Genomic DNA, 25000 nt, shown 5'->3' with positions numbered 1-25000 from the left:
GTGTGTGTGTGTGTTTATATGTGGTGTGTTTATATATGGGTGTGTTTATATGTGTATATGTGTTATATATATATGTGTGTCTGTGTGTGTATGTGTTATATGTGTGTGTGTGTTTATATGTGGGTGTGTTTATATGTGTGGGTGTGTTTATGTGGGGTGTGTTTATGTGTGGGTGTGTGTTTATGTGTGGGTGTGTTTATATGTGGGTGTGTTTATGTGTGGGTGTGTTTATATGTGGGTGTGTTTATATGTGGGTGTGTTTATATGTGGGTGTGTTTATATGTGGGTGTGTTTATATGTGGGTGTGTTTATGTGTGGGTGTGTTTATATGTGGGTGTGTTTATATGTGGGTGTGTTTATATGTGGGTGTGTTTATATGTGGGTGTGTTTATATGTGGGTGTGTTTATATGTGGGTGTGTTTATATGTGGGTGTGTTTATATGTGGGTGTGTGTTTATGTGTTTTTGTTCAGCATTGATCAGATGGTTCATCAGCCTCTGGATGGATGAACATGGAATCAACTAGACATATTGTGGATGGGAGCCATTGGCTACAGTCGATAGTTCTATCAGGGTCAACTACTGTAACACGGTATTAACACTGTACCAGACAGTCTCAGCCCGGTGGTCCTCTGTGGCTACAGTCGATAGTTCTATCAGGGTCAACTACTGTAACACGGTATTAACACTGTACCAGACAGTCTCAGCCCGGTGGTCCTCTGTGGCTACAGTCGATAGTTCTATCAGGGCCAACTACTGTAACACGGTATTAACACTGTACCAGACAGTCTCAGCCCGGTGGTCCTCTGTGGCTACAGTCGATAGTTCTATCAGGGCCAACTACTGTAACACGGTATTAACACTGTACCAGACAGTCTCAGCCCGGTGGTCCTCTGTGGCTCAGTAGGTAGAGCATTGCGCTATGCCAGTAACGGGGTTTGATTCCCGCTGGGGCCACTGATACGGGAAATATATGCACACATGAAAGCAGCAGATAAATGATGTATATTATTTATAACCATTGATAATGGGGGGAGGGGGAGGTCGATACAGTTACATATCACAATATTATTTGGGGATGATTTTAAATCTAACTTTAGTTACTGTAGTTCCTGTAGGTATCATTAGTTCCTGTAGGTATCATTAGTTACTGTAGGTATCAGTAGTTCCTGTAGGTATCATTAGTTACTGTAGGTATCATTAGTTACTGTAGGTATCATTAGTTACTGTAGGTATCATTAGTTCCTGTAGGTATCATTAGTTACTGTAGGTATCATTAGTTACTGTAGGTATCAGTAGTTACTGTAGGTATCAGTAGTTCCTGTAGGTATCATTAGTTACTGTAGGTATCATTAGTTCCTGTAGCTACTGTGGGTATCATTAGTTACTGTAGGTATCAGTAGTTAGTGTAGGTTTCAGTAGTTACTGTAGGTATCATTAGTTCCTGTAGGTATCATTAGTTCCTGTAGCTACTGTAGGTATCATTAGTTACTGTAGGTATCAGTAGTTCCTGTAGCTACTGTAGGTATCATTAGTTACTGTAGGTATCAGTAGTTACTGTAGGTATCATTAGTTCCTGTAGGTATCATTAGTTACTGTAGCCTCCTCCCTAAGTTTGTTTTACTCACTGCTTTAGCACACTCTGCTAACCCTGATGTCCTTGCCGTGTCTGAATCCTGGCTCAGGAAGGCCACCAAAAATTCAGAGATTTCCATACCCAACTATAACATCTTCCGTCAAGATAGAACTGCCAAAGGGGGCGGAGTCGCAGTCTACTGCAGAGATAGCCTGCAAAGTAATGTCATACTTTCCAGGTCCATACCCAAACAGTTTGAACTACTAATTTTGAAAATTACTCTCTCCAGAAACAAGTCTCTCACTGTTGCCGCCTGCTACCGACCCCCGTCAGCTCCCAGCTGTGCCCTGGACACCATTTGTGAATTGATCGCCCCCATCTAGCTTCAGAGTTTGTTCTGTTAGGTGACCTAAACTGGGATATGCTTAACACCCCGGCAGTCCTACAATCTAAGCTAGATGCCCTCAATCTCACTCAAATCATCAAGGAACCCACCAGGTACAACCCTAACTCTGTAAACAAGGGCACCCTCATAGACGTCATCCTGACCAACTGGCCCTCCAAATATACCTCCGCTGTCTTCAACCAGGATCTCAGCGATCACTTCATCGCCTGTATCCGCCACGGAGCCGCAGTCAAACGACCACCCCTCATCACTGTCAAACGCTCCCTAAAACACTTCTGTGAGCAGGCCTTTCCTCTGTCGACCTGGCCCGTGTATCCTGGAAGGACATTGACCTCATCCCGTAGTTGAGGATGCCTGGTCATTCAAAAGTAACTTCCTCACCATTTTAGATAAGCATGCTCCGTTCAAAAAATGCAGAACCAAGAACAGATACAGCCCTTGGTTCATTAGACCTGACTGCCCTCGACCAGCACAAAAACATCCTGTGGCGGACTGCAATAGCATCGAATAGCCCCGTGATATGCAACTGTTCAGGGAAGTCAGGAACCAATACACGCAGTCAGTCAGGAAAGCTAAGGCCAGCTTCTTCAGGCAGAAGTTTGCATCCTGTAGCTCCAACTCCAAAAGTTCTGGGACACTGTAAGTCCATGGAGAACAAGAGCACCTCCTCCCAGCTGCCCACTGCACTGAGGCTAGGAAACACGGTCTCCACCGATAAATCCATGATTATCGAAAACTTAATAAGCACTTCTCAACGGCTGGCCATGCCTTCCGCCTGGCTACTCCAACCTCGGCCAACAGCTCCGCCCCGTAGTTCCTCACCCAAGCCTCTCCAGGTTCTCCTTTACCCAAATCCAGATAGCAGATGTTCTGAAAGAGCTGCAAAACCTGGACCCGTAGCTGGGCTTGATAATCTGGACCCGCTATTTCTGAAACTATCTGTTCCATTGTAGCAACCCCTATTACCAGCCTGTTCAACCTCTCTTTCATATCGTCTGAGATCCCCAAGGATTGGAAAGCTGCCGGTCATCCCCTCTTCAAAGGGGAGACACCCTGGACCCAAACTGCTATAGACCTATATCCATCCTGCCCTGCCTATCTAAGGTCTTCGAAAGCCAAGTCAACTGTAACAGGTCACTGACCATCTCGAATCCCACCGTACCTTCTCCGTGTGCAATCTGGTTTCCGAGCCGGTCAGGGTGCACCTCAGCCACACTCAAGGTACTGAATGATATCATAACCGCCATCGATAAAAGACAGTACTGTAGCCGTTTCATCGACCTCGCCAAGGCTTTCGACTCTGTCAATCACCAAATTCTTATCGGCAGACTCAACAGCCTAGTTATGACTGCCTTGCCTGGTTCACCAATTACTTTGCAGACAGAGTTCAGTGTGTCAAATCGTAGGGCATGCTGTCCGGTCCTCTGGCAGTCTCTATGGGGTGCCACAGGGTTCAATTCTCGGGCCGACTCTTTTCTCTGTATATATCAATGATGTTGCTCTTGCTGTATCAGTTACTGTAGCTTCCCTGATCCACCTCTACGCAGACGACACCATTCTATATACTTTCGGCCCGTCATTGGTTACTGTGCTATCCAACCTCCAAACGAGCTTCAATGCCATACAGCACTCCTTCCGTGGCCTCCAACTGCTCTTAAACGCGAGTAAAACCAAATGCATGCTTTTCAACTGATCGCTGCCTGCACCCGCATGCCCGACTAGCATCACCACCCTGGATGGTTCCAACCTTGAATATGTGGACATCTATAAGTACCTAGGTGTCTGGCTAGACTGCAAACTCTCCTTCCAGACTCACATCAAACATCTCCAATCAAAAATCAAATCCAGAGTCGGCATTCTATTCCGCATTCACCCACGCTGCCAAGCTACCCTAGTAAAACTGACTATCCTACCGATCCTCGACTTCGGCGATGTCATCTACAAAATGGCTTCCAACACTCTACTCAGCAAACTGGATGCAGTCTATCACAGTGCCATCCGTTTTGTCACTAAAGCACCTTATACCACCCACCACTTACTTGTATGCTCTAGTCGGCTGGCCCTCAGGTATCATAGTTACTGTAGGTATCAGACCCACTGGCTCCAGGTCATCTACAAGTCCATGCTAGGTAAAGCTCCGCCTTATCTCAGTTCACTGGTCACGATGGCAACACCCATCCGTAGCACGCGCTCCAGCAGGTGTATCTCACTGATCATCCCTAAAGCCAACACCTCATTTGGGTATCGTTCCAGTACTCTGCTGCCTGTGACTGGAACGTATTGCAAAATCGCTGAAGTAGACTTTTATCTCCCTCACCAACTTCAAACATCAGCTATCCGAGCAGCTAACCGAGTCGCTGCAGCTGTACATAGTCTATTGGTAAATAGCTCACCCTTTTTCACCTACCTCATTCCCATACTGTTTTTATTTATTTACTTTTTTGCTCTTTTGCACACCAATATCTCTACCTGTACATGCCCATCTGATCATTTATCACTCCAGTGTTAATCTGCAAAATTGTAGTTACTGTAGGTCCTCATGCCTAGTTACTTGTATATAGACTGCCCATTTTTTTTACTGTAGTTATTGACTTGCTAATTGTTTACTCCATGTGTAACTCTGTGTTGTCTGTTCACACTGCTATGCTTTATCTTGGCCAGGTCGCAGTTGCAAATGAGAACTTGTTCTCAACTAGCCTACCTGGTTAAATAAAGGTGAAATAAAAAAATAAAAAAATAAAATAAAAAGGTATCATTAGTTACTGTAGCTACTGTAGGTATCATTAGTTACTGTAGGTATCAGTAGTTCCTGTAGGTATCATTAGTTACTGTAGGTATCAGTAGTTCCTGTAGGTATCATTAGTTCCTGTAGGTATCATAAGTTACTGTAGGTATCATTAGTTACTGTAGCTAATGTAGGTATCATTAGTTACTGTAGGTATCAGTAGTTCCTGTAGGTATCATTAGTTAATGTAGGTATCAGTAGTTACTGTAGGTATCATTAGTTACTGTAGGTATCATTAGTTACTGTAGCTACTGTAGGTATCATTAGTTACTGTAGGTATCAGTAGTTCCTGTAGGTATCATTAGTTACTGTAGGTATCAGTAGTTCCTGTAGGTATCATTAGTTACTGTAGGTATCAGTAGTTACTGTAGGTATCATTAGTTACTGTAGGTATCATTAGTTACTGTAGGTAGCATTAGTTACTGTAGGTATCAGTAGTTCCTGTAGGTATCAGTAGTTACTGTAGGTATCAGTAGTTACTGTAGTTCCTGTAGGTATCATTAGTTACTGTAGGTATCAGTAGTTACTGTAGGTATCAGTAGTTCCTGTATGTATCATTAGTTACTGTAGGTATCATTAGTTACTGTAGGTATCAGTAGTTCCTGTAGGTATCATTAGTTCCTGTAGGTATCATTAGTTACTGTAGGTATCAGTAGTTCCTGTAGGTATCATTAGTTACTGTAGCTACTGTAGGTATCAGTAGTTCCTGTAGCTACTGTAGGTATCATTAGTTACTGTAGGTATCATTAGTTACTGTAGGTATCATTAGTTACTGTAGCTACTGTAGGTATCAGTAGTTCCTGTAGCTACTATAGGTATCATTAGTTACTGTAGGTATCATTAGTTACTGTAGGTATCAGTAGTTACTGTAGGTACTGTAGGCATCATTAGTTACTGTAGGTATCATTAGTTACTGTAGGTATCAGTAGTTACTGTAGGTATCATTAGTTACTGTAGGTATCATTAGTTCTGTAGGTATCATTAGTTACTGTATCATTAGTTACTGTAGGTATCAGTAGCTACTGTAGGTATCATTAGTTACTGTAGGTATCATTAGTTACTGTAGGTATCATAGTTACTGTAGGTATCAAAACTGTAGGTATCATTAGTTACTGTAGGTATCATTAGTTACTGTAGGTATCTAGTTACTGTAGGTATCATTAGTTACTGTAGGTATCATTAGTTACTGTAGGTAGCATTAGTTACTGTAGGTATCATTAGTTACTGTAGGTATCATTAGTTACTGTAGGTATCATTAGTTACTGTAGGTATCATTAGTTACTGTAGGTATCATTAGTTACTGTAGGTACTGTAGTAGGTACTGTAGTATCATTAGTTACTGTAGGTATCATTAGTTACTGTAGGTAGTTACTGTATCATTAGTTACTGTAGGTATCATTAGTTACTGTAGCTACTGTAGGTATCATTAGTTACTGTAGGTATCATTAGTTACTGTAGGTATCATTAGTTACTGTACTGTTCCTGTAGGTATCATTAGTTACTGTAGGTATCATTAGTTACTGTAGGTATCATTAGTTACTGTAGCTACTGTTCCTGTAGGTATCATTAGTTACTGTAGGTATCATTAGTTACTGTAGGTATCATTAGTTACTGTAGGTATCATTAGTTACTGTAGGTATCATGTAGGTATCATTAGTTACTGTAGGTATCATTAGTTACTGTAGGTATCATTAGTTACTGTAGCTACTGTAGGTATCATTAGTTACTATCATTAGTTACTGTAGGTATCAGTAGTTCTGTAGGTATCATTAGTTACTGTAGGTATCATTAGTTACTGTAGCTATCTGTTACTGTAGGTATCAGTAGTTACTGTAGGTATCATTAGTTACTGTAGGTATCATTAGTTCCTGTAGGTATCATTAGTTACTGTAGGTATCATTAGTTACTGTAGGTATCATTAGTTACTGTAGGTATCATTAGTTACTGTAGGTATCATTAGTTACTGTAGGTATCATTAGTTACTGTAGGTATCATTAGTTACTGTAGGTATCATTAGTTACTGTAGGTATCATTAGTTACTGTAGGTATCATTAGTTACTGTAGGTATCAGTAGTTACTGTAGCTACTGTAGGTATCATTAGTTACTGTAGGTATCATTAGTTACTGTAGCTACTGTAGGTATCATTAGTTACTGTAGGTATCATTAGTTACTGTAGCTACTGTAGGTATCATTAGCTACTGTAGGTATCATTAGTTACTGTAGGTATCATTAGTTACTGTAGCTACTGTAGGTATCATTAGTTACTGTAGGTATCATTAGTTACTGTAGGTATCATTAGTTACTGTAGCTACTGTAGGTATCATTAGTTACTGTAGTTACTGTAGGTATCATTAGTTACTGTAGGTATCATTAGTTACTGTAGGTATCATTAGTTACTGTAGCTACTGTAGGTATCATTAGTTACTGTAGCTACTGTAGGTATCATTAGTTACTGTAGGTATCATTAGTTACTGTAGGTATCATTAGCTACTGTAGGTATCAGTAGTTCCTGTAGGTATCATTAGTTACTGTAGGTATCATTAGCTAATGTAGGTATCATTAGTTACTGTAGGTATCATTAGCTACTGTAGGTATCATTAGTTACTGTAGGTATCATTAGTTACTGTAGGTATCATTAGTTACTGTAGGTATCATTAGCTACTGTAGGTATCATTAGTTACTGTAGGTATCATTAGTTACTGTAGGTATCATTAGCTACTGTAGGTATCATTAGCTACTGTAGGTATCATTAGTTACTGTAGGTATCATTAGCTACTGTAGGTATCATTAGTTACTGTAGGTATCATTAGTTAGCGTTAGTCGGTTCCTGCGCCAAAACTCCTGTATTCTTCATCCTATAGCTGGTTCTCCATCTTCTTTTTAAATAGTAAGCCAACATGTTTTCAGAACATTTCTCTGGGTGATCAAAACTAACTTTCTCTCAACACTGAGTGTACAAAACATTAGCAACACCCACCCTCAGTTCGTCGGGACATGGACTCTACAAGGTGTCGAAAGAGTTCTGGCCCATGTTGACTTCGATGCTTCCCACAGTTATGTCAAGTTGGCTGGATGTCGTTTGGGCAGTGGATCATTCTTGATTCACACAGGAAACTGTTGAGTGTGAAAAACCCAGCAGCGTTGCAGTTCTTGACACATTCAAACCGGTGCGCCTGGCACCTACTACCATACCCTGTTCAAAGGCACTTAAATATTTGGTCTTGCCCATTCACCCTCTGAATGGCACACACACTTATCTTTATTTAACATGTTTCCTACCCTTCATCTACACTGATTTAACCTGTTTCCTACCCTTCATCTACACTGATTTAACCTGTTTCCTACCCTTCATCTACACTGATTTAACCTGTTTCCTACCCTTCATCTACACTGATTTAACCTGTTTCCTACCCTTCATCTACACTGATTTAACCTGTTTCCTACCCTTCATCTACACTGATTTAACCTGTTTCCTACCCTTCATCTACACTGATTTAACCTGTTTCCTACCCTTCATCTACACTGATTTAACCTGTTTCCTACCCTTCATCTACACTGATTTAACCTGTTTCCTACCCCTTCATCTACACCGATTTAACCTGTTTCCTACCCCTTCATCTACACTGATTTAACCTGTTTCCTACCCCTTCATCTACACTGATTTAACCTGTTTCCTACCCCTTCATCTACACTGATTTAACCGGTTTCCTACCCCTTCATCTACACTGATTTAACCGGTTTCCTACCCCTTCATCTACACCGATTTAACCTGTTTCCTACCCCATCATCTAAACCGATTTAACCTGTTTCCTACCCTTCATCTACACTGATTTAACCTGTTTCCTACCCCTTCATCTACACCGATTTAACCTGTTTCCTACCCTTCATCTACACCGATTTAACCTGTTTCTTACCCTTCATCTACACTGATTTAACCTGTTTCCTACCCTTCATCTACACCGATTTAACCTGTTTCCTACCCTTCATCTACACTGATTTAACCTGTTTCCTACCCTTCATCTACACTGATTTAACCTGTTTCATACCCTTCATCTACACTGATTTAACCTGTTTCCTACCCTTCATCTACACTGATTTAACCTGTTTCCTACCCTTCATCTACACTGATTTAACCTGTTTCCTACCCTTCATCTACACTGATTTAACCTGTTTCCTTCCCTTCATCTACACTGATTTAACCTGTTTCCTACCCCTTCATCTACACTGATTTAACCTGTTTCCTACCCCTTCATCTACACTGATTTAACCTGTTTCCTACCCTTCATCTACACTGATTTAACCTGTTTCCTACCCTTCATCTACACTGATTTAACCTGTTTCCTACCCTTCATCTACACTGATTTAACCTGTTTCCTACCCTTCATCTACACTGATTTAACCTGTTTCCTACCCTTCATCTACACTGATTTAACCTGTTTCCTACCCTTCATCTACACTGATTTAACCTGTTTCATACCCTTCATCTACACTGATTGAAGTGGATGTTATATTTTACTATGTAAGCGGGTTAAGAACAAATTCTTATTTACAATGACGGCCTAGGAAAAGTGGGTTAACTGTCTTGTTCAGGGGCAGAACGACAGATTTTTGTCAGCTCTGGGAATCGATCTAGCAACCTTTTGGTTATTGGCCCAACGCTCTAACCACTAGGCTACCTGCCGCCCCAATTTAACAAGTGACATCAATAAGCTTAGCTTTCACTTGGATCCACCTGGTCAAAGTCTATGTCATGGAAAGAGCAGGTGTTCTTAATGTTTTGTCAACTCAGTGACCAATATGTTTGAAACATCAAATCTTATTAAAATCGCAATAACCAATAACAATAATATGCTCATGAAAATGTATCAAAACTGTCCCTTATAAGTCTGAAAATGTTTGTGAATTTGGTTAAGCAAAATGTAACTCTTCCAGATCAATATTGTTCAGAAAAGTATTTGTTATTTTCTTCTTCAGTCCATGGAGAAATACAGTCTGTTTGAGAGCACCAACATCATTTTAAACCAGAAACTACAGTAAGAGAAAGAACAACATTCAGGACCTTTCAGGCTACGGAACTGATTCCCTCACTCAGAGTACGCAGAACAGAATAGCATTGTCCTCATATGGTTGGTTTGTCATTTACAATGAACAAACAGATCTGGGACCCGGCTGATAGTACAGTAAAGTATACAGTACTAGTGTGTGTGTGTGTGGGGTGTGTGAGTGTGTGTGTGTGTGTGTGTGTGTGTGTGTGTGTGTGTGTGTGTGTGTGTGTGTGTGTGTGTGTGTGTGCGTGCGTGTGTGCGTGTGTGCACAAGCATGTCTGTAATTACCTCAGAGTGAGAAAACAATGTCTCTTTAATGAATGATCACATTGTTCTTATGCTGAACAGTGGTGCTCTATTCTTCTGCCCCTGTCTGCCCCTGGGGGGGTAATGTAATGTAGGGGATATTACACACACAAACACACCGCACAAATACACATAAAACAACATAGACAAAGACGCAACCAGAGTTCAACAGGGGTTAGACAGGTTAGGAGAACCAGGTGGTTCAGAGTTCAACAGGGTTAGACAGGTTAGGAGAACCAGGTGGTTCAGAGGTCAACAGGGTTAGACAGGTTAGGAGAACCAGGTGGTTCAGAGTTCAACAGGGTTAGACAGGTTAGGAGAACCAGGTGGTTCAGAGGTCAACAGGGTTAGACAGGTTAGGAGAACCAGGTGGTTCAGAGGTCAACAGGGTTAGACAGGTTAGGAGAACCAGGTGGTTCAGAGGTCAACAGGGTTAGACAGGTTAGGAGAACCAGGTGGTTCAGAGTTCAACAGGGTTAGACAGGTTAGGAGAACCAGGTGGTTCAGAGGTCAACAGGGTTAGACAGGTTAGGAGAACCAGGTGGTTCAGAGGTCAACAGGGTTAGACAGGTTAGGAGAACCAGGTGGTTCAGAGTTCAACAGGGTTAGACAGGTTAGGAGAACCAGGTGGTTCAGAGTTCAACAGGGTTAGACAGGTTAGGAGAACCAGGTGGTTCAGAGGTCAACAGGGTTAGACAGGTTAGGAGAACCAGGTGGTTCAGAGTTCAACAGGGTTAGACAGGTTAGGAGAACCAGGTGGTTCAGAGTTCAACAGGGTTAGACAGGTTAGGAGAACCAGGTGGTTCAGAGTTCAACAGGGTTAGACAGGTTAGGAGAACCAGGTGGTTCAGAGTTCAACAGGGTTAGACAGGTTAGGAGAACCAGGTGGTTCAACAGGGTTAGACAGGTTAGGAGAACAGAGAGTCAACAGGGTTAGACAGGTTAGGAGAACCAGGTGGTTCAGAGTTCAACAGGGTTAGACAGGTTAGGAGAACCAGGTGGTTCAGAGTTCAACAGGGTTAGACAGGTTAGGAGAACCAGGTGGTTCAGAGTTCAACAGGGTTAGACAGGTTAGGAGAACCAGGTGGTTCAGAGTTCAACAGGGTTAGACAGGTTAGGAGAACCAGGTGTTTTTTCAGAGGTCTCCCAGTGTTAGACAACAGGGTTAGACAAGTTAGGAGAATGGTTCAGATATCAACAGGGTTAGACAGGTTAGAGAACCAGGTGGTCAGAGTTCAGGGTTAGACAGGTTAGGAGAACCAGGTGGTTCAGAAAATGGGTTAGACAGGTTAGGAGAACACTATTCCTTAGCATGTTGTGGTTCAGAGTCAACAGGGTTAGCAGGGAAGGTGACAGACTGACGATGGGACATCACATAGACAGGTTGGTCCAGGTGGTCATTACACACCCAATTGCTTTAGATCAGACTGCTACTGGGGGACGTCACATCAGCTTGGTCCAGCTATCATTACCCCCAATACTTTAAATCAGACTGCTACGGGACGTCACCTCAGCTTGGTCCAGCTATCATTACCACCCAATACTTTATATCAGACTGCTACGGGACGTCACATCAGCTTGGTCCAGCTATCATTACCACCCAATATTTTATCATCAGACTGGTTAGGACATCACATCAGCTTGGTCCAGCTATCATTACCACCCAATACTTTATATCAGACTGCTACGGGACGTCACATCAGCTTGGTCCAGCTATCATTACCACCCAATACTTTATATCAGACTGCTACGGGACGTCACCTCAGCTTGGTCCAGCTATCATTACCACCCAATACTTTATATCAGACTGCTAGAACGGGGTTCGTCACATCAGCTTGGTCCAGCTATCATTACCACCCAATACTTTATATCAGACTGCTACGGGACGTCACATCAGCTTGGTCCAGCTATCATTACCACCCAATACTTTATATCAGACTGCTACGGGACGTCACATCAGCTTGGTCCAGCTATCATTACCACCCAATACTTTAAATCAGACTGCTACGGGACGTCACATCAGCTTGGTCCAGCTATCATTACCACCCAATACTTTATATCAGACTGCTACGGGACGTCACCTCAGCTTGGTCCAGCTATCATTACCACCCAATACTTTATATCAGACTGCTACGGGACGTCACATCAGCTTGGTCCAGCTATCATTACCACCCAATACTTTATATCAGACTGCTACGGGACGTCACATCAGCTTGGTCCAGCTATCATTACCACCCAATACTTTAAATCAGACTGCTACGGGACGTCACATCAGCTTGGTCCAGCTATCATTACCACCCAATACTTTAAATCAGACTGCTACGGGACGTCACATCAGCTTGGTCCAGCTATCATTACCTCCCAATACTTTAAATCAGACTGCTACGGGACGTCACATCAGCTTGGTCCAGCTATCATTACCACCCAATACTTTATATCAGACTGCTACGGGACGTCACCTCAGCTTGGTCCAGCTATCATTACCACCCAATACTTTATATCAGACTGCTACGGGACGTCACATCAGCTTGGTCCAGCTATCATTACCACCCAATACTTTATATCAGACTGCTACGGGACGTCACCTCAGCTTGGTCCAGCTATCATTACCACCCAATACTTTATATCAGACTGCTACGGGACGTCACATCAGCTTGGTCCAGCTATCATTACCACCCAATACTTTATATCAGACTGCTACGGGACGTCACCTCAGCTTGGTCCAGCTATCATTACCACCCAATACTTTATATCAGACTGCTACGGGACGTCACATCAGCTTGGTCCAGCTATCATTACCACCCAATACTTTATATCAGACTGCTACGGGACGTCACCTCAGCTTGGTCCAGCTATCATTACCACCCAATACTTTATATCAGACTGCTACGGGACGTCACCTCAGCTTGGTCCAGCTATCATTACCACCCAATACTTTATATCAGACTGCTACGGGACGTCACATCAGCTTGGTCCAGCTATCATTACCACCCAATACTTTATATCAGACTGCTACGGGACGTCACCTCAGCTTGGTCCAGCTATCATTACCACCCAATACTTTATATCAGACTGCTACGGGACGTCACATCAGCTTGGTCCAGCTATCATTACCACCCAATACTTTATATCAGACTGCTACGGGACGTCACCTCAGCTTGGTCCAGCTATCATTACCACCCAATACTTTATATCAGACTGCTACGGGACGTCACATCAGCTTGGTCCAGCTATCATTACCACCCAATACTTTAAATCAGACTGCTACGGGACGTCACCTCAGCTTGGTCCAGCTATCATTACCACCCAATACTTTATATCAGACTGCTACGGGACGTCACATCAGCTTGGTCCAGCTATCATTACCAGCCAATACTTTAAATCAGACTGCTACGGGACGTCACCTCAGCTTGGTCCAGCTATCATTACCACCCAATACTTTAAATCACAGATGACTTGTTTGGTGGTCATAACACCTGGTTCTCCTAACGTATCTAACACCGGTTAAAGTTCTGCCCAGGTCTTGACACTTGTGTCCTGTCTTATCCTGTGTCCTGTGTGAAATTAAGTATGCTCCCTCTAATTATCTCTCTCCGTCCCGTCACAGAGGACCTGAGCCCTGGGACCATGCCTCAGGACTACCTGGCCTGATGACTCCTTGCTGTCCCCAGTCCACCTGGTCGTGCTGCTGCTCCAGTTTCAACTGTTCTGACTGCTGCTATGGAACCCTGACTTGTTCACCGGACGTGCTACCTTGTCCCGGACCTGCTGTTTTCGACTCTCTGTCCCTACCGCACCTGCTGTCTCTAACTTTGAATGATCGACTATGAAAAGCCAACTGACATTTACTCCTGAGGTGCTGACCTGTTGCACCCTCTACAACCACTGTGATTATTATTATCTGACCCTGCTGGTCAACAATGAATGTTTGAAAAAAAATAAACTTATGAGCAGGAAGCATAGAAATAGAGTACATAGAACAGATCTAATGCTTCTTATACTTGCTTTCAATGAGAATGACATATCTATAACTCACAGTTCTATGTGAATTTAGTCGGTCGTCCAAACAAAAGCCCTTAACTGGGGAAAATGTAAAACTGACCCAAGAACAGCGCCTAGGGTCACCCCCTACACATTTTAGTAATTTAGCAGACGATCTTAAACATTTTCATACTTTTTCCTACTATAGGTGAAAAAGTTTGTGACAGTGTAGTAACAGAGCAGTAACAGAGCAGTAACAGTAACAGAGCAGTAACAGAGCAGAGCAGTAACAGAGCAGTAACAGAGCAGTAACAGAGCAGTAACAGAGCAGAGCAGTAACAGAGCAGAGCAGTAACAGAGCAGTAACAGAGCAGTAACAGTAACAGAGCAGAGCAGTAACAGAGCAGTAACAGAGCAGTAACAGAGCAGAGCAGTAACAGAGCAGAGCAGTAACAGAGCAGTAACAGTAACAGAGCAGAACAGTAACAGAGCAGTAACAGAGAGCAGTAACAGAGCAGAGCAGTAGCAGTAACACAGAGCAGTAACAGTAACAGAGCAGTAAGAGCAGTAGCAGAGCAGTAACAGTAACAGAGCAGTAACAGTAACAGAGCAGTAACAGAATAGAGCAGTAACAGAATAGCAGTAACAGAGCAGTAACAGAGCAGTAACAGAGCAGTAACAGTAACAGAGCAGTAACAGAGCAGTAACAGAGCAGTAACAGAGCAGAGCAGTAACAGAGCAGAACAGAGCAGTAACAGAGCAGAGCAGTAACAGAGCAGTAACAGTAACAGAGCAGTAACAGAGCAGTAACAGAGCAGAGCAGTAACAGAACAGAGCAGTAACAGTAACAGAGCAGTAACAGAGCAGTAACAGTAACAGAGCAGTAACAGAGCAGTAACAGAGCAGTAACAGTAACAGAGCAGTAGCAGAGCAGTAGCAGAGCAGTAACAGTAACAGAGCAGTAACAGAGCAGTAACAGAGCAGTAACAGAGCAGAGCAGTAACAGTAACAGAGCAGTAACAGAGCAGAGCAGTAACAGAGCAGTAACAGAGCAGAGCAGTAACAGAGCAGTAACAGAGCAGTAACAGAGCAGTAACAGAGCAGATCAGTAACAGAGCAGTAACAGAGCAGTAACAGAGCAGTAACAGCAGAGCAGTAACAGAGCAGTAACAGTAACAGAGCAGTAACAGAGCAGTAACAGATATCAGTAACAGAGCAGTAACAGAGCAGAGCAGTAGCAGAGCAGTAACAGAGTAGAGCAGTAACAGAGTAGAGCAGTGACAGCAGAGCAGTAACAGAGCAGTAACAGAGCAGTAACAGAGCAGTAACAGAGCAGAGCAGTAACAGAGCAGTAACAGAGCAGAGCAGTAACAGTAACAGAGCAGTAACAGAACAGTTAACAGGGCAGTAACAGCAGTAACAGGGTAACAGTAGCAGAGCAGTAAGAGCAGTAACAGAGCAGTAACAGCAGTAACAGAGCAGTAACAGCAGTAACAGTAACAGAGCAGTAACAGAGCAGTAATTCAGAGCAGTAACAGACAGTTTAACAGAACAGTAACAGAGCAGTAACATGAGTTCAGAAGCATATTCCCTTGGAAAAGAGAAAGTAATGTCTGGACAGTTTAACAGAACACTATAACAGAAAACTACAGCTTCCACTCAACAGAGAAAGTAATGCCAGGACAGCTTAACAGCTATTCCCTCAACAGAAAAGTAATGTCTGGACAGCTTATATTCCCTCAACAGAGAAAGTAATGTCTGGAACAGAACACTATTCCCTCAACAGAAAAGTAATGTCTGGACAGCTATTTCCCTCAACAGAGAAAGTAATGTCAGGACAGCTTAACAGAACACTATTCCCTCAACAGAGAAAGTAATGTCTGGACAGCTTAACAGAACACTTTCCCTCAACAGAGAAAGTAATGTCTGGACAGCTTAACAGAACACTATTCCCTCAACAGAGAAAGTAATGCCAGTCTGACAGCTTAACAGAACACTATTCCCTCAACAGAGAAAGTAATGCCAGGACAGCTTAACAGAACACTATTCCCTCAACAGAGAAAGTAATGTCTGGACAGCTTAACAGAACCTATTCCCTCAACAGAGAAAGTATTCCCTCAACAGAGAAAGTAATGTCTGGACAGCTTAACAGAACACTATTCCCTCAACAGAGAAAGTAATGTCTGGACAGTTTAACAGAACACTATTCCCTCAACAGAGAAAGTAATGTCTGGACAGCTTAACAGAAAACTATTCCCTCAACAGAGAAAGTAATGTCTGGACAGCTTAACAGAACACTATTCCCTCAACAGAGTAAAGTTTAACAGAACACTGAGAAAGTAATGTCTGGACAGCTTAACAGAACACTATTCCCTCAACAGAGAAAGTAATGTCTGGACAGCTTAACAGAACACTATTCCCTCAACAGAGAAAGTAATGTCTGGACAGCTTAACAGAACACTATTCCCTCAACAGAGAAAGTAATGTCTGGACAGCTTAACAGAACACTATTCCCTCAACAGAGAAAGTAATGTCTGGACAGCTTAACAGAACACTATTCCCTCAACAGAGAAAGTAATGTCTGGACAGTAACAGAACACTATTCCCTCAACAGAGAAAGTAATGTCTGGACAGTTTAACAGAACACTATTCCCTCAACAGAGAAAGTAATGTCTGGACAGTTTAACAGAAAACTATTCCCTCAACAGAGAAAGTAATGTCTGGACAGCTTAACAGAACACTATTCCCTCAACAGAGAAAGTAATGTCTGGACAGCTTAACAGAACACTATTCCCTCAACAGAGAAAGTAATGTCTGGACAGCTTAACAGAACACTATTCCCTCAACAGAGAAAGTAATGTCTGGACAGCTTAACAGAACACTATTCCCTCAACAGAGAAAGTAATGTCTGGACAGCTTAACAGAACACTATTCCCTCAACAGAGAAAGTAATGTCTGGACAGCTTAACAGAACACTATTCCCTCAACAGAGAAAGTAATGTCTGGACAGTTTAACAGAACACTATTCCCTCAACAGAGAAAGTAATGTCTGGACAGTTTAACAGAACACTATTCCCAGAGAAAGTAATCAAGCAGAGAAAGTAATGTCTGGACAGCTTAACAGAACACTATTCCCTCAACAGAGAAAGTAATGTCTGGACAGCTTAACAGAACACTATTCCCTCAACAGAGAAAGTAATGTCTGGACAGTTTAACAGAACACTATTCCCTCAACAGAAAAGTAATGTCTGGACAGCTTAACAGAACACTATTCCCTCAACAGAGAAAGTAATGTCTGGACAGCTTAACAGAACACTATTCCCTCAACAGAGAAAGTAATGTCTGGACAGCTTAACAGAACACTATTCCCTCAACAGAGAAAGTAATGTCTGGACAGCTTAACAGAACACTTAACAGAACACTATTCCCTCAACAGAGAAAGAATGTCTGGACAGTAACAGAACACTGAGAAAGTCTGGACAGCTTAACAGAAAACTATTCCCTCAACAGAGAAAGTAATGTCTGGACAGCTTAACAGAACACTATTCCCTCAACAGAGAAAGTAATGTCTGGACAGTTTAACAGAAAACTATTCCCTCAACAGAGAAAGTAATGTCTGGACAGCTTAACAGAAAACTATTCCCTCAACAGAGAAAGTAATGTCTGGACAGTTTAACAGAACACTATTCCCTCAACAGAGAAAGTAATGTCTGGACAGCTTAACAGAACACTATTCCCTCAACAGAGAAAGTAATGTCTGGACAGCTTAACAGAACACTATTCCCTCAACAGAGAAAGTAATGTCTGGACAGTTTAACAGAACACTATTCCCTCAACAGAGAAAGTAATGTCTGGACAGCTTAACAGAACACTATTCCCTCAACAGAGAAAGTAATGTCTGGACAGTTTAACAGAACACTATTCCCTCAACAGAGAAAGTAATGTCTGGACAGCTTAACAGAACACTATTCCCTCAACAGAGAAAGTAATGTCTGGACAGCTTAACAGAACACTATTCCCTCAACAGAGAAAGTAATGTCTGGACAGCTTAACAGAACACTATTCCCTCAACAGAGAAAGTAATGTCTGGACAGCTTAACAGAACACTATTCCCTCAACAGAGAAAGTAATGTCTGGACAGCTTAACAGAACACTATTCCCTCAACAGAGAAAGTAATGTCTGGACAGCTTAACAGAACACTATTCCCTCAACAGAGAAAGTAATGTCTGGACAGCAGAACACTATTCCCTCAACAGAAAGTAATGTCACTATTCCAGAACACTCCCTCAACAGAGAAAGTAATGTCTGGACAGCTTAACAGAACACTATTCCCTCAACAGAGAAAGTAATGTCTGGACAGTTTAACAGAACACTATTCCCTCAACAGAGAAAGTAATGTCTGGACAGTTTAACAGAAAACTATTCCCTCAACAGAGAAAGTAATGTCTGGACAGCACTATTCCCTCAACAGAGAAAGTAATGTCTGGACAGCTTAACAGAACACTATTCCCTCAACAGAGAAAGTAATGTCTGGACAGCTTAACAGAACACTATTCCCTCAACAGAGAAAGTAATGTCTGGACAGCTATTCCCTCAACAGAAAAGTAATGTCTATTCAGAACACTATTCAACAGAGAAAGTAATGTCTGGACAGCTTAACAGAACACTATTCCCTCAACAGAGAAAGTAATGTCTGGACAGCTTAACAGAACACTATTCCCTCAACAGAGAAAGTAATGTCTGACAGTAACAGAACAGTAATGTCTGGACAGCTTAACAGAACACTATTCCCTCAACAGAGAAAGTAATGTCTGGACAGCTTAACAGAACACTATTCCCTCAACAGAGAAAGTAATGTCTGGACAGCTATAACAGAACAGTAATTCCAGAACACTATTCCCTCAACAGAGAAAGTAATGTCTGGACAGCTTAACAGAACACTATTCCCTCAACAGAGAAAGTAATGTCTGGACAGCTTAACAGAACACTATTCCCTCAACAGAGAAAGTAATGTCTGGACAGCTTAACAGAACACTATTCCCTCAACAGAGAAAGTAATGTCTGGACAGCTTAACAGAACACTATTCCCTCAACAGAGAAAGTAATGTCTGGACAGCTTAACAGAACACTATTCCCTCAACAGAGAAAGTAATGTCTGGACAGCTTAACAGAACACTATTCCCTCAACAGAGAAAGTAATGTCTGGACAGCTTAACAGAACACTATTCCCTCAACAGAGAAAGTAATGTCTGGACAGCTTAACAGAACACTATTCCCTCAACAGAAAAGTAATGTCTGGACAGCTTAACAGAACACTATTCCCTCAACAGAGAAAGTAATGTCTGGACAGCTTAACAGAACACTATTCCCTCAACAGAGAAAGTAATGTCTGGACAGCTTAACAGAACACTATTCCCTCAACAGAGAAAGTAATGTCTGGACAGCTTAACAGAACACTATTCCCTCAACAGAGAAAGTAATGTCTGGACAGCTTAACAGAACACTATTCCCTCAACAGAGAAAGTAATGTCTGGACAGCTTAACAGAACACTATTCCCTCAACAGAGAAAGTAATGTCTGGACAGCTTAACAGAACACTATTCCCTCAACAGAGAAAGTAATGTCTGGACAGCTTAACAGAACACTATTCCCTCAACAGAGAAAGTAATGTCTGGACAGCTTAACAGAACACTATTCCCTCAACAGAGAAAGTAATGTCTGGACAGCTTAACAGAACACTATTCCCTCAACAGAGAAAGTAATGTCTGGACAGCTTAACAGAACACTATTCCCTCAACAGAGAAAGTAATGTCTGGACAGCTTAACAGAAAACTATTCTCTGGAAGCAGTAGTGTAGGGCTGTAGGCTGAGTAGAGGCTACTGTATACTGAGTTCTCTATAGTTAACAGGGATCCATAGCAAGGCAATGGACAAGCATCATGCCTCCCTGCTGTTCACTTCAACTTGTTGTTATTAATTCAAGTTATTGTGTCCAGTGGACAATGCTACAGTGTTAACCCCGTTGTGATGTCATTACTCTAAACTGTTGAGGAAAACCGTTGCACTAAATAGGGAAAAGGGAAACTTCGGGACTCATAGAAACCATTTTTATTGTCTCTGCATCCAGTATATAAAGGAAGTTAGCGAGAGTTTCAGAGAGCCAATGCTAACTGGCGTTTACACAATGACCTGTAGTTTATCTCTAGTTTAGCAACCTCCTTCAAACTGCCCACGGAGACATAACACATGTTGGTTGATCCAACAGTTCAATTGACTGGGGAATTAGATCAATTACATTGTTGCCAAAATCTCTATGTATACCTTTAATATATATCAGTCCAGTTACTTAAAGGGATTTTGTAGTCATTACTCAAACGGATAGAGTCACTGTGACCCTGTAGTGGGTCCAGATTTGAGTTGTATCAGCTTGAACATTTTGAGTAACACCCCCACTAAAGCCACGCGTCCAATATAATTTCCCAGTGTGCTTTGCCTTTTCGAGTGAATTGTAGAAGTTACCACCCATGACTGTATTTGTTAGTGACAGAGACATGGTTGTCAAATTCCTTCATTTTCAGTCCTGTGGCCTTCACAAAGTGACTTCCTAGGTGAATGTTGTCGTTATAATAAAACAGTTTATGACAATGTATTACATATTTTATAAGGCCTTATTTTGAGGCCTAACTTTACCCTCACTCAGTGGCCTAAAACTCATGGTTTACAGGCCACATGAGGCCTGCAAGTAGGGGTTGCTAAAGATTCTGATACTTTCCAAAAACTTTCCCAGATGTTCTAAAAAAATTCTAGTTGAAGGATTTCCAGGAATCTTCCAACCAGGATTTCTGGAAAAACCTGTGAAATGTAGCAGAATTTTCCATTCCTACCTGCAAGTCACATTATGCTGGCTTGCAAAGGTGATGTGTAATTCCTATTGGAATCCAGCCAGGGTTCAGATATCCAACCGCTGATGTTTATTCACCCACAACCTGCATTCATAGTGACTGCCAGGGCTAGGAACAGTGTGAGGAGAATACCTAAGCCATTTAAACAGTGTACAACAGCCTGGTCCCAGATCTGTTCGTGCTGTCTTGCCAACTCATATGGTTAGATTACAGTGTACAGCAGCCTGGTCCCAGATCTGTTCGTGCTGTCTTGCCAACTCATATGGTTAGATTACAGTGTACAGCAGCCTGGTCCCAGATCTGTTCCTGCTGTCTTGCCAACTCATATGGTTAGATTACAGTGTACAGCAGCCTGGTCCCAGATCTGTTTGTGCTGTCTTGCCAACTCATATGGTTAGATTACAGTGTACAGCAGCCTGGTTCCAGATTTGTACTATCAGCCAGATCTGAGACCTGGCTGATAGTACAGTATACAATACTAGGTGTGTGTGTGTGTGTGTGTGTGTGTGTGTGTGTGTGTGTGTGTGTGTGTGTGTGTGTGTGTGTGTGTGTGTGTGTGTGTGTGTGTGTGTGTGTGTGTGTGTGTGTGTGTGTGTGCACTAACTCATTTGCACCATTGTATTGTATGGTATTCAGGGAGGGTGGGTTTGGTTATTGACTTACCAGTCCATCACAGTTGCTTATGGCAACAGTGGCCTCTGGCATGTGGGATATGTCTCCAGTGAAAACACAGTCTCCGTGGAGACGCTCCTTATCCTTCTCCTCGAAGTCCTCCTGCCATTCCACAAATGCCCCCGGAGCCACCAGCCTCCTGTTTGCTTTGAGGCGAAGGTGCAACTCTTTCCCAAACACAGTGACGTTGAAAAACAGGTGTTGGCCTGCGCCAGAGGTGATAGAGGGAGTCTCGGGGACGCTACGGGACACACGCCTCTTTCCCGGACCAGGGGATGAGGAAGCACCAGCACCACCACCTGCATCAGCACCTTCACTTTCACTTTCTCCCGTTGCAGCTGAGGCCCAGGCTCCTGAGACTGAGACCACGTGGGAGATGTAGCGGCCGTGGGAGTCTGTGCTGAACGGCACGATAAGACCATATTCACTTAACTTTCCAGAGAGGTGTTCTGATGAGACAAATAGTCAAGAATAACATCAGAGAAACAGAGACAACTAGACAGTTCTAATATAAACTCTTAGAAGAAAAGGGTCTCAAAAGGGCTCTTAGGCTGTCCCCATAGGATAACCCTTTTTAGATCCATATAGAAGTCTTTTGGGTTCCAGGTAGAACCATTTTTAGATCCATATAGAACTCTTTTGGGTTCCAGATAGAACTCTTTTGGGTTCCAGATAGAACTCTTTTGGGTTCCAGGTAGAACTCTTTTGGGTTCTACGTAGAATCCTCTGTGGAAACGTTTTTTTTTTATATGGAACCTAAAAGGCTTCTACCTGGAACCAAAAGGGGTTCTTCAAAGGGTTATCTTATGGGGACAGCCAAAGAACCCTTTTAGGTTCTAGATAGCACATTTCTTTCTCAGAGAGTAGGAACTCGTGCACAGAAATGTGTGGGAACGTGGGGGAATTTATGGGAACCTGGTGAAAGGCACAGACAATAATATAGGATACTTTAGTTGATACTGACTTGCCTAGTTAAATAAAGTTTAAATAAAAACATAAAACAATGGTTATACTCTGGTGTGGGTTAGAGCAATGCATGCTAGTTAAAGGAGAATAGGCCTTAATAACTAATGGTTCATGAATATGGAAGATTATCTTTTCATTCTTTTTTTTAAACCTTTATTTAAGAAAGATATTGAACTTCTGAACAGTGGAGACAGGATAATATGTCTCTAGTTTAGTCTATGGGTTATGAGCCAGCCAGTTGCATCACTAGTTTAGTTTGGCTAAACCCTTTCAGGTACAACTAAATTATTGGACTTGTTTGTGGCATTTCTGGACACGTTCTTCAATAAAGACCTCAGTCTCTATCAAACCCAGGGGGTTATATAACTTCAGATACAGTACGCCATACGTTTTATAGCCCTCTTGCTCAAAATCAACAGTTGAATACCAAAAAGATGAGGGGAAAAAGTGTAAAATCATAAGAACTTACCATGTGATTTCACAGTATGTTTGTGATCTAAAAATATCAAGCTGAGAGAACAGCACATCAATAAATATATACAATCCAGAGCGAAAGCCATTGTGGAATTACGAGCTGCCACTTCACTTCAGTCCACTCCTCACCGGAGTTGAAGTTTCCTTTCTATTGTAAACGTTGTAGTAGGCAAACCGCTGTTCCCTCTCCCTCCTCTCCCTCCTCTCCTGCTCCAGTCCTGTGAACGCCGCACAGTTTATGAGAAAGAAAAAAAAACTTCTCAATCTTTAACTTCTTCAGCGAAACCGACGTCGAGCATTCTTCTGAACGTTACCGCAAACGCAAACCAAACTGACGGGTGAATTCACAAGTTGTTCCAATCTTTTGGCTTCCGTGGAACTGTGCATGAAGCAGGACAGCCCCATCCATTTAGGAAAGGGGAAAAACCGGGGGTGCTGCTGATGACGACAGCTGCCTGCCCGGCTAATCGGAGAGTTCAGGGAGGTACAGATCAACTAACTCACAGCCGGAGCCTGGAACTGTTTAGATGCCTTGTGGTTGTTTAGAACAAGAGAGGTCGGCCTGCACCTTCATATGTGCAGTCGTTGGCCTACAACATACTAATTCGTATAAAATTCAACCCGAACCCCAACCTCAAGAAGTATAAAAGCATTCCTGCACACAAACATCTGCGGCGCAGTCCCGCACCATTACGCACGGATGGGGAGGCGTTAGTACAAAAATTGAAGTCGGACTTCTCTAACTTCACGAAACTTTAAACCACAGAGGTTTTAGGGTAAATGCATTCTGTCCACTGGTCTGAGAGAGAGACTCTGACACACAGGGAGAGAACAAGTCGTGGCGAATTGTTTAGTTTGTGAAACAAGTCTTGGAATGCTCATTTAGTACGTAACTGTCTGCGGGCATGGATCTAACCACCCGGACTATTCTTAAAATAAAACATTATAGAGTATGTCTTCTGTTCAAATAAACGTTTTTACTGCATGATTTTTATAAAAGTAATGGAGTAATGATTCATACATTTACCTAAAGGCTACTGTCTAAGTTCCATCATCAGTAGGCTACGTTAACGTGTGAATATTATTTATGGGTAAGAATTTTATGTAATATCCTTGAAATGCTTCTGAATATATTTACAGTAGCACCGCCTACTGATAGGAAGTGGTGAGGAGTTTATCCGTCACTTATCCCCCCCAGCCGGAGACTGAACACTCGTTTCCGATGTAAATAGAAAATAAAAATGTCTGTTTAACTCTTGAAAAGAGTCGAATAATGATTTCACCAAAAAAATGATTGATTGCTTGATGATATGATATAAATGTAGATTTGACTTGATCAGATCCTTTTCCTCATTGCTGCTCCAAACGTCTTGGTGATGGGATGTGTCGACTCTACACAGCGAGGCCATTATCTCTACTACTATTGACCATTGTGTTTACAAAAAATATATATAAATATAACACATTTCATAAAGTCAACAATATCATGAATATTATTTAAACCTGCAGATGTCACTAAATGTATATGACACTCATTCATTGTAGTAATTTAAAAAAGACTCAATGAATTCCTCCAGTCATTGAAAGGGTTTTTTAAAGTATGAAATGTGAAATGACTTGTCTCTTCCACCAGTGGAATGGAAGGCTGCGGGCTCGGGGCTAAGACTCCTGGATGGCTGTTTTTATGACCGCCCACCTCGACCCTCAGAGGTACTCAACCCAAACCACACTAGTGAATCATAGAATGACTCCACACAAAATAACTACCCGTGGACCTCTGAGTCTACCTGTAAGGAAAGGTTTTAAAGGGTCCTTCAGAGGCAAGTTAGAACTGACTTAAACTAAAAGTAACTGTGTCTAGACGGAACCCCATCTTCAATTCTAAA

General features: G+C 42.2%; 1 protein-coding gene and 2 long non-coding RNA genes across 7 annotated transcripts in view; 1 reads left to right on the top strand and 2 right to left on the bottom strand.

The window, feature by feature from the left end:
* LOC127921784 (A disintegrin and metalloproteinase with thrombospondin motifs 14) overlaps positions 1 to 24198 on the bottom strand; it is a 96359-nt gene extending 72161 nt beyond the window's left edge. Inside the window, exons 1-2 of the mRNA XM_052505383.1 lie at positions 23110 to 24198; positions 21666 to 22123 (exon numbers count right to left, since the gene is read on the bottom strand). Coding sequence (XP_052361343.1) covers positions 21666 to 22123; positions 23110 to 23200 — 549 coding nt within the window. The 5' untranslated portion in view covers positions 23201 to 24198. The remainder of the gene's footprint in view (positions 1 to 21665; positions 22124 to 23109) is intronic.
* LOC127921785 (uncharacterized) lies at positions 8049 to 9234 on the bottom strand. Of its 2 annotated transcripts, XR_008109550.1 has the most exons (4): positions 9036 to 9233; positions 8836 to 8934; positions 8737 to 8802; positions 8049 to 8332 (listed from the first exon to the last, which is right to left on the bottom strand). It is a non-coding gene; the product is annotated as an uncharacterized LOC127921785 (long non-coding RNA). The 2 variants fall into 2 exon arrangements; XR_008109551.1 differs by lacking the exon at positions 8737 to 8802 and having other exon boundaries at positions 9036 to 9234.
* Positions 10175 to 11241, top strand: LOC127921786 (uncharacterized). Of its 4 annotated transcripts, none has more exons than XR_008109553.1 (5): positions 10175 to 10401; positions 10445 to 10573; positions 10617 to 10702; positions 10789 to 11003; positions 11074 to 11241. It is a non-coding gene; the product is annotated as an uncharacterized LOC127921786 (long non-coding RNA). The 4 variants fall into 4 exon arrangements; XR_008109554.1 differs by having other exon boundaries at positions 10617 to 10799; positions 10886 to 11003; XR_008109552.1 differs by having other exon boundaries at positions 10617 to 10799; positions 10843 to 11003.
* Positions 24199 to 25000: the final 802 nt, after the last annotated feature.

Source organism: Oncorhynchus keta, unplaced genomic scaffold, assembly GCF_023373465.1.
Source record: "Oncorhynchus keta strain PuntledgeMale-10-30-2019 unplaced genomic scaffold, Oket_V2 Un_contig_23541_pilon_pilon, whole genome shotgun sequence".
NCBI lineage: Eukaryota > Metazoa > Chordata > Actinopteri > Salmoniformes > Salmonidae > Oncorhynchus > Oncorhynchus keta.
The sequence above is the reverse complement of the archived record's forward strand: the minus strand, read 5'-3'. Positions and strand labels throughout refer to the sequence as shown.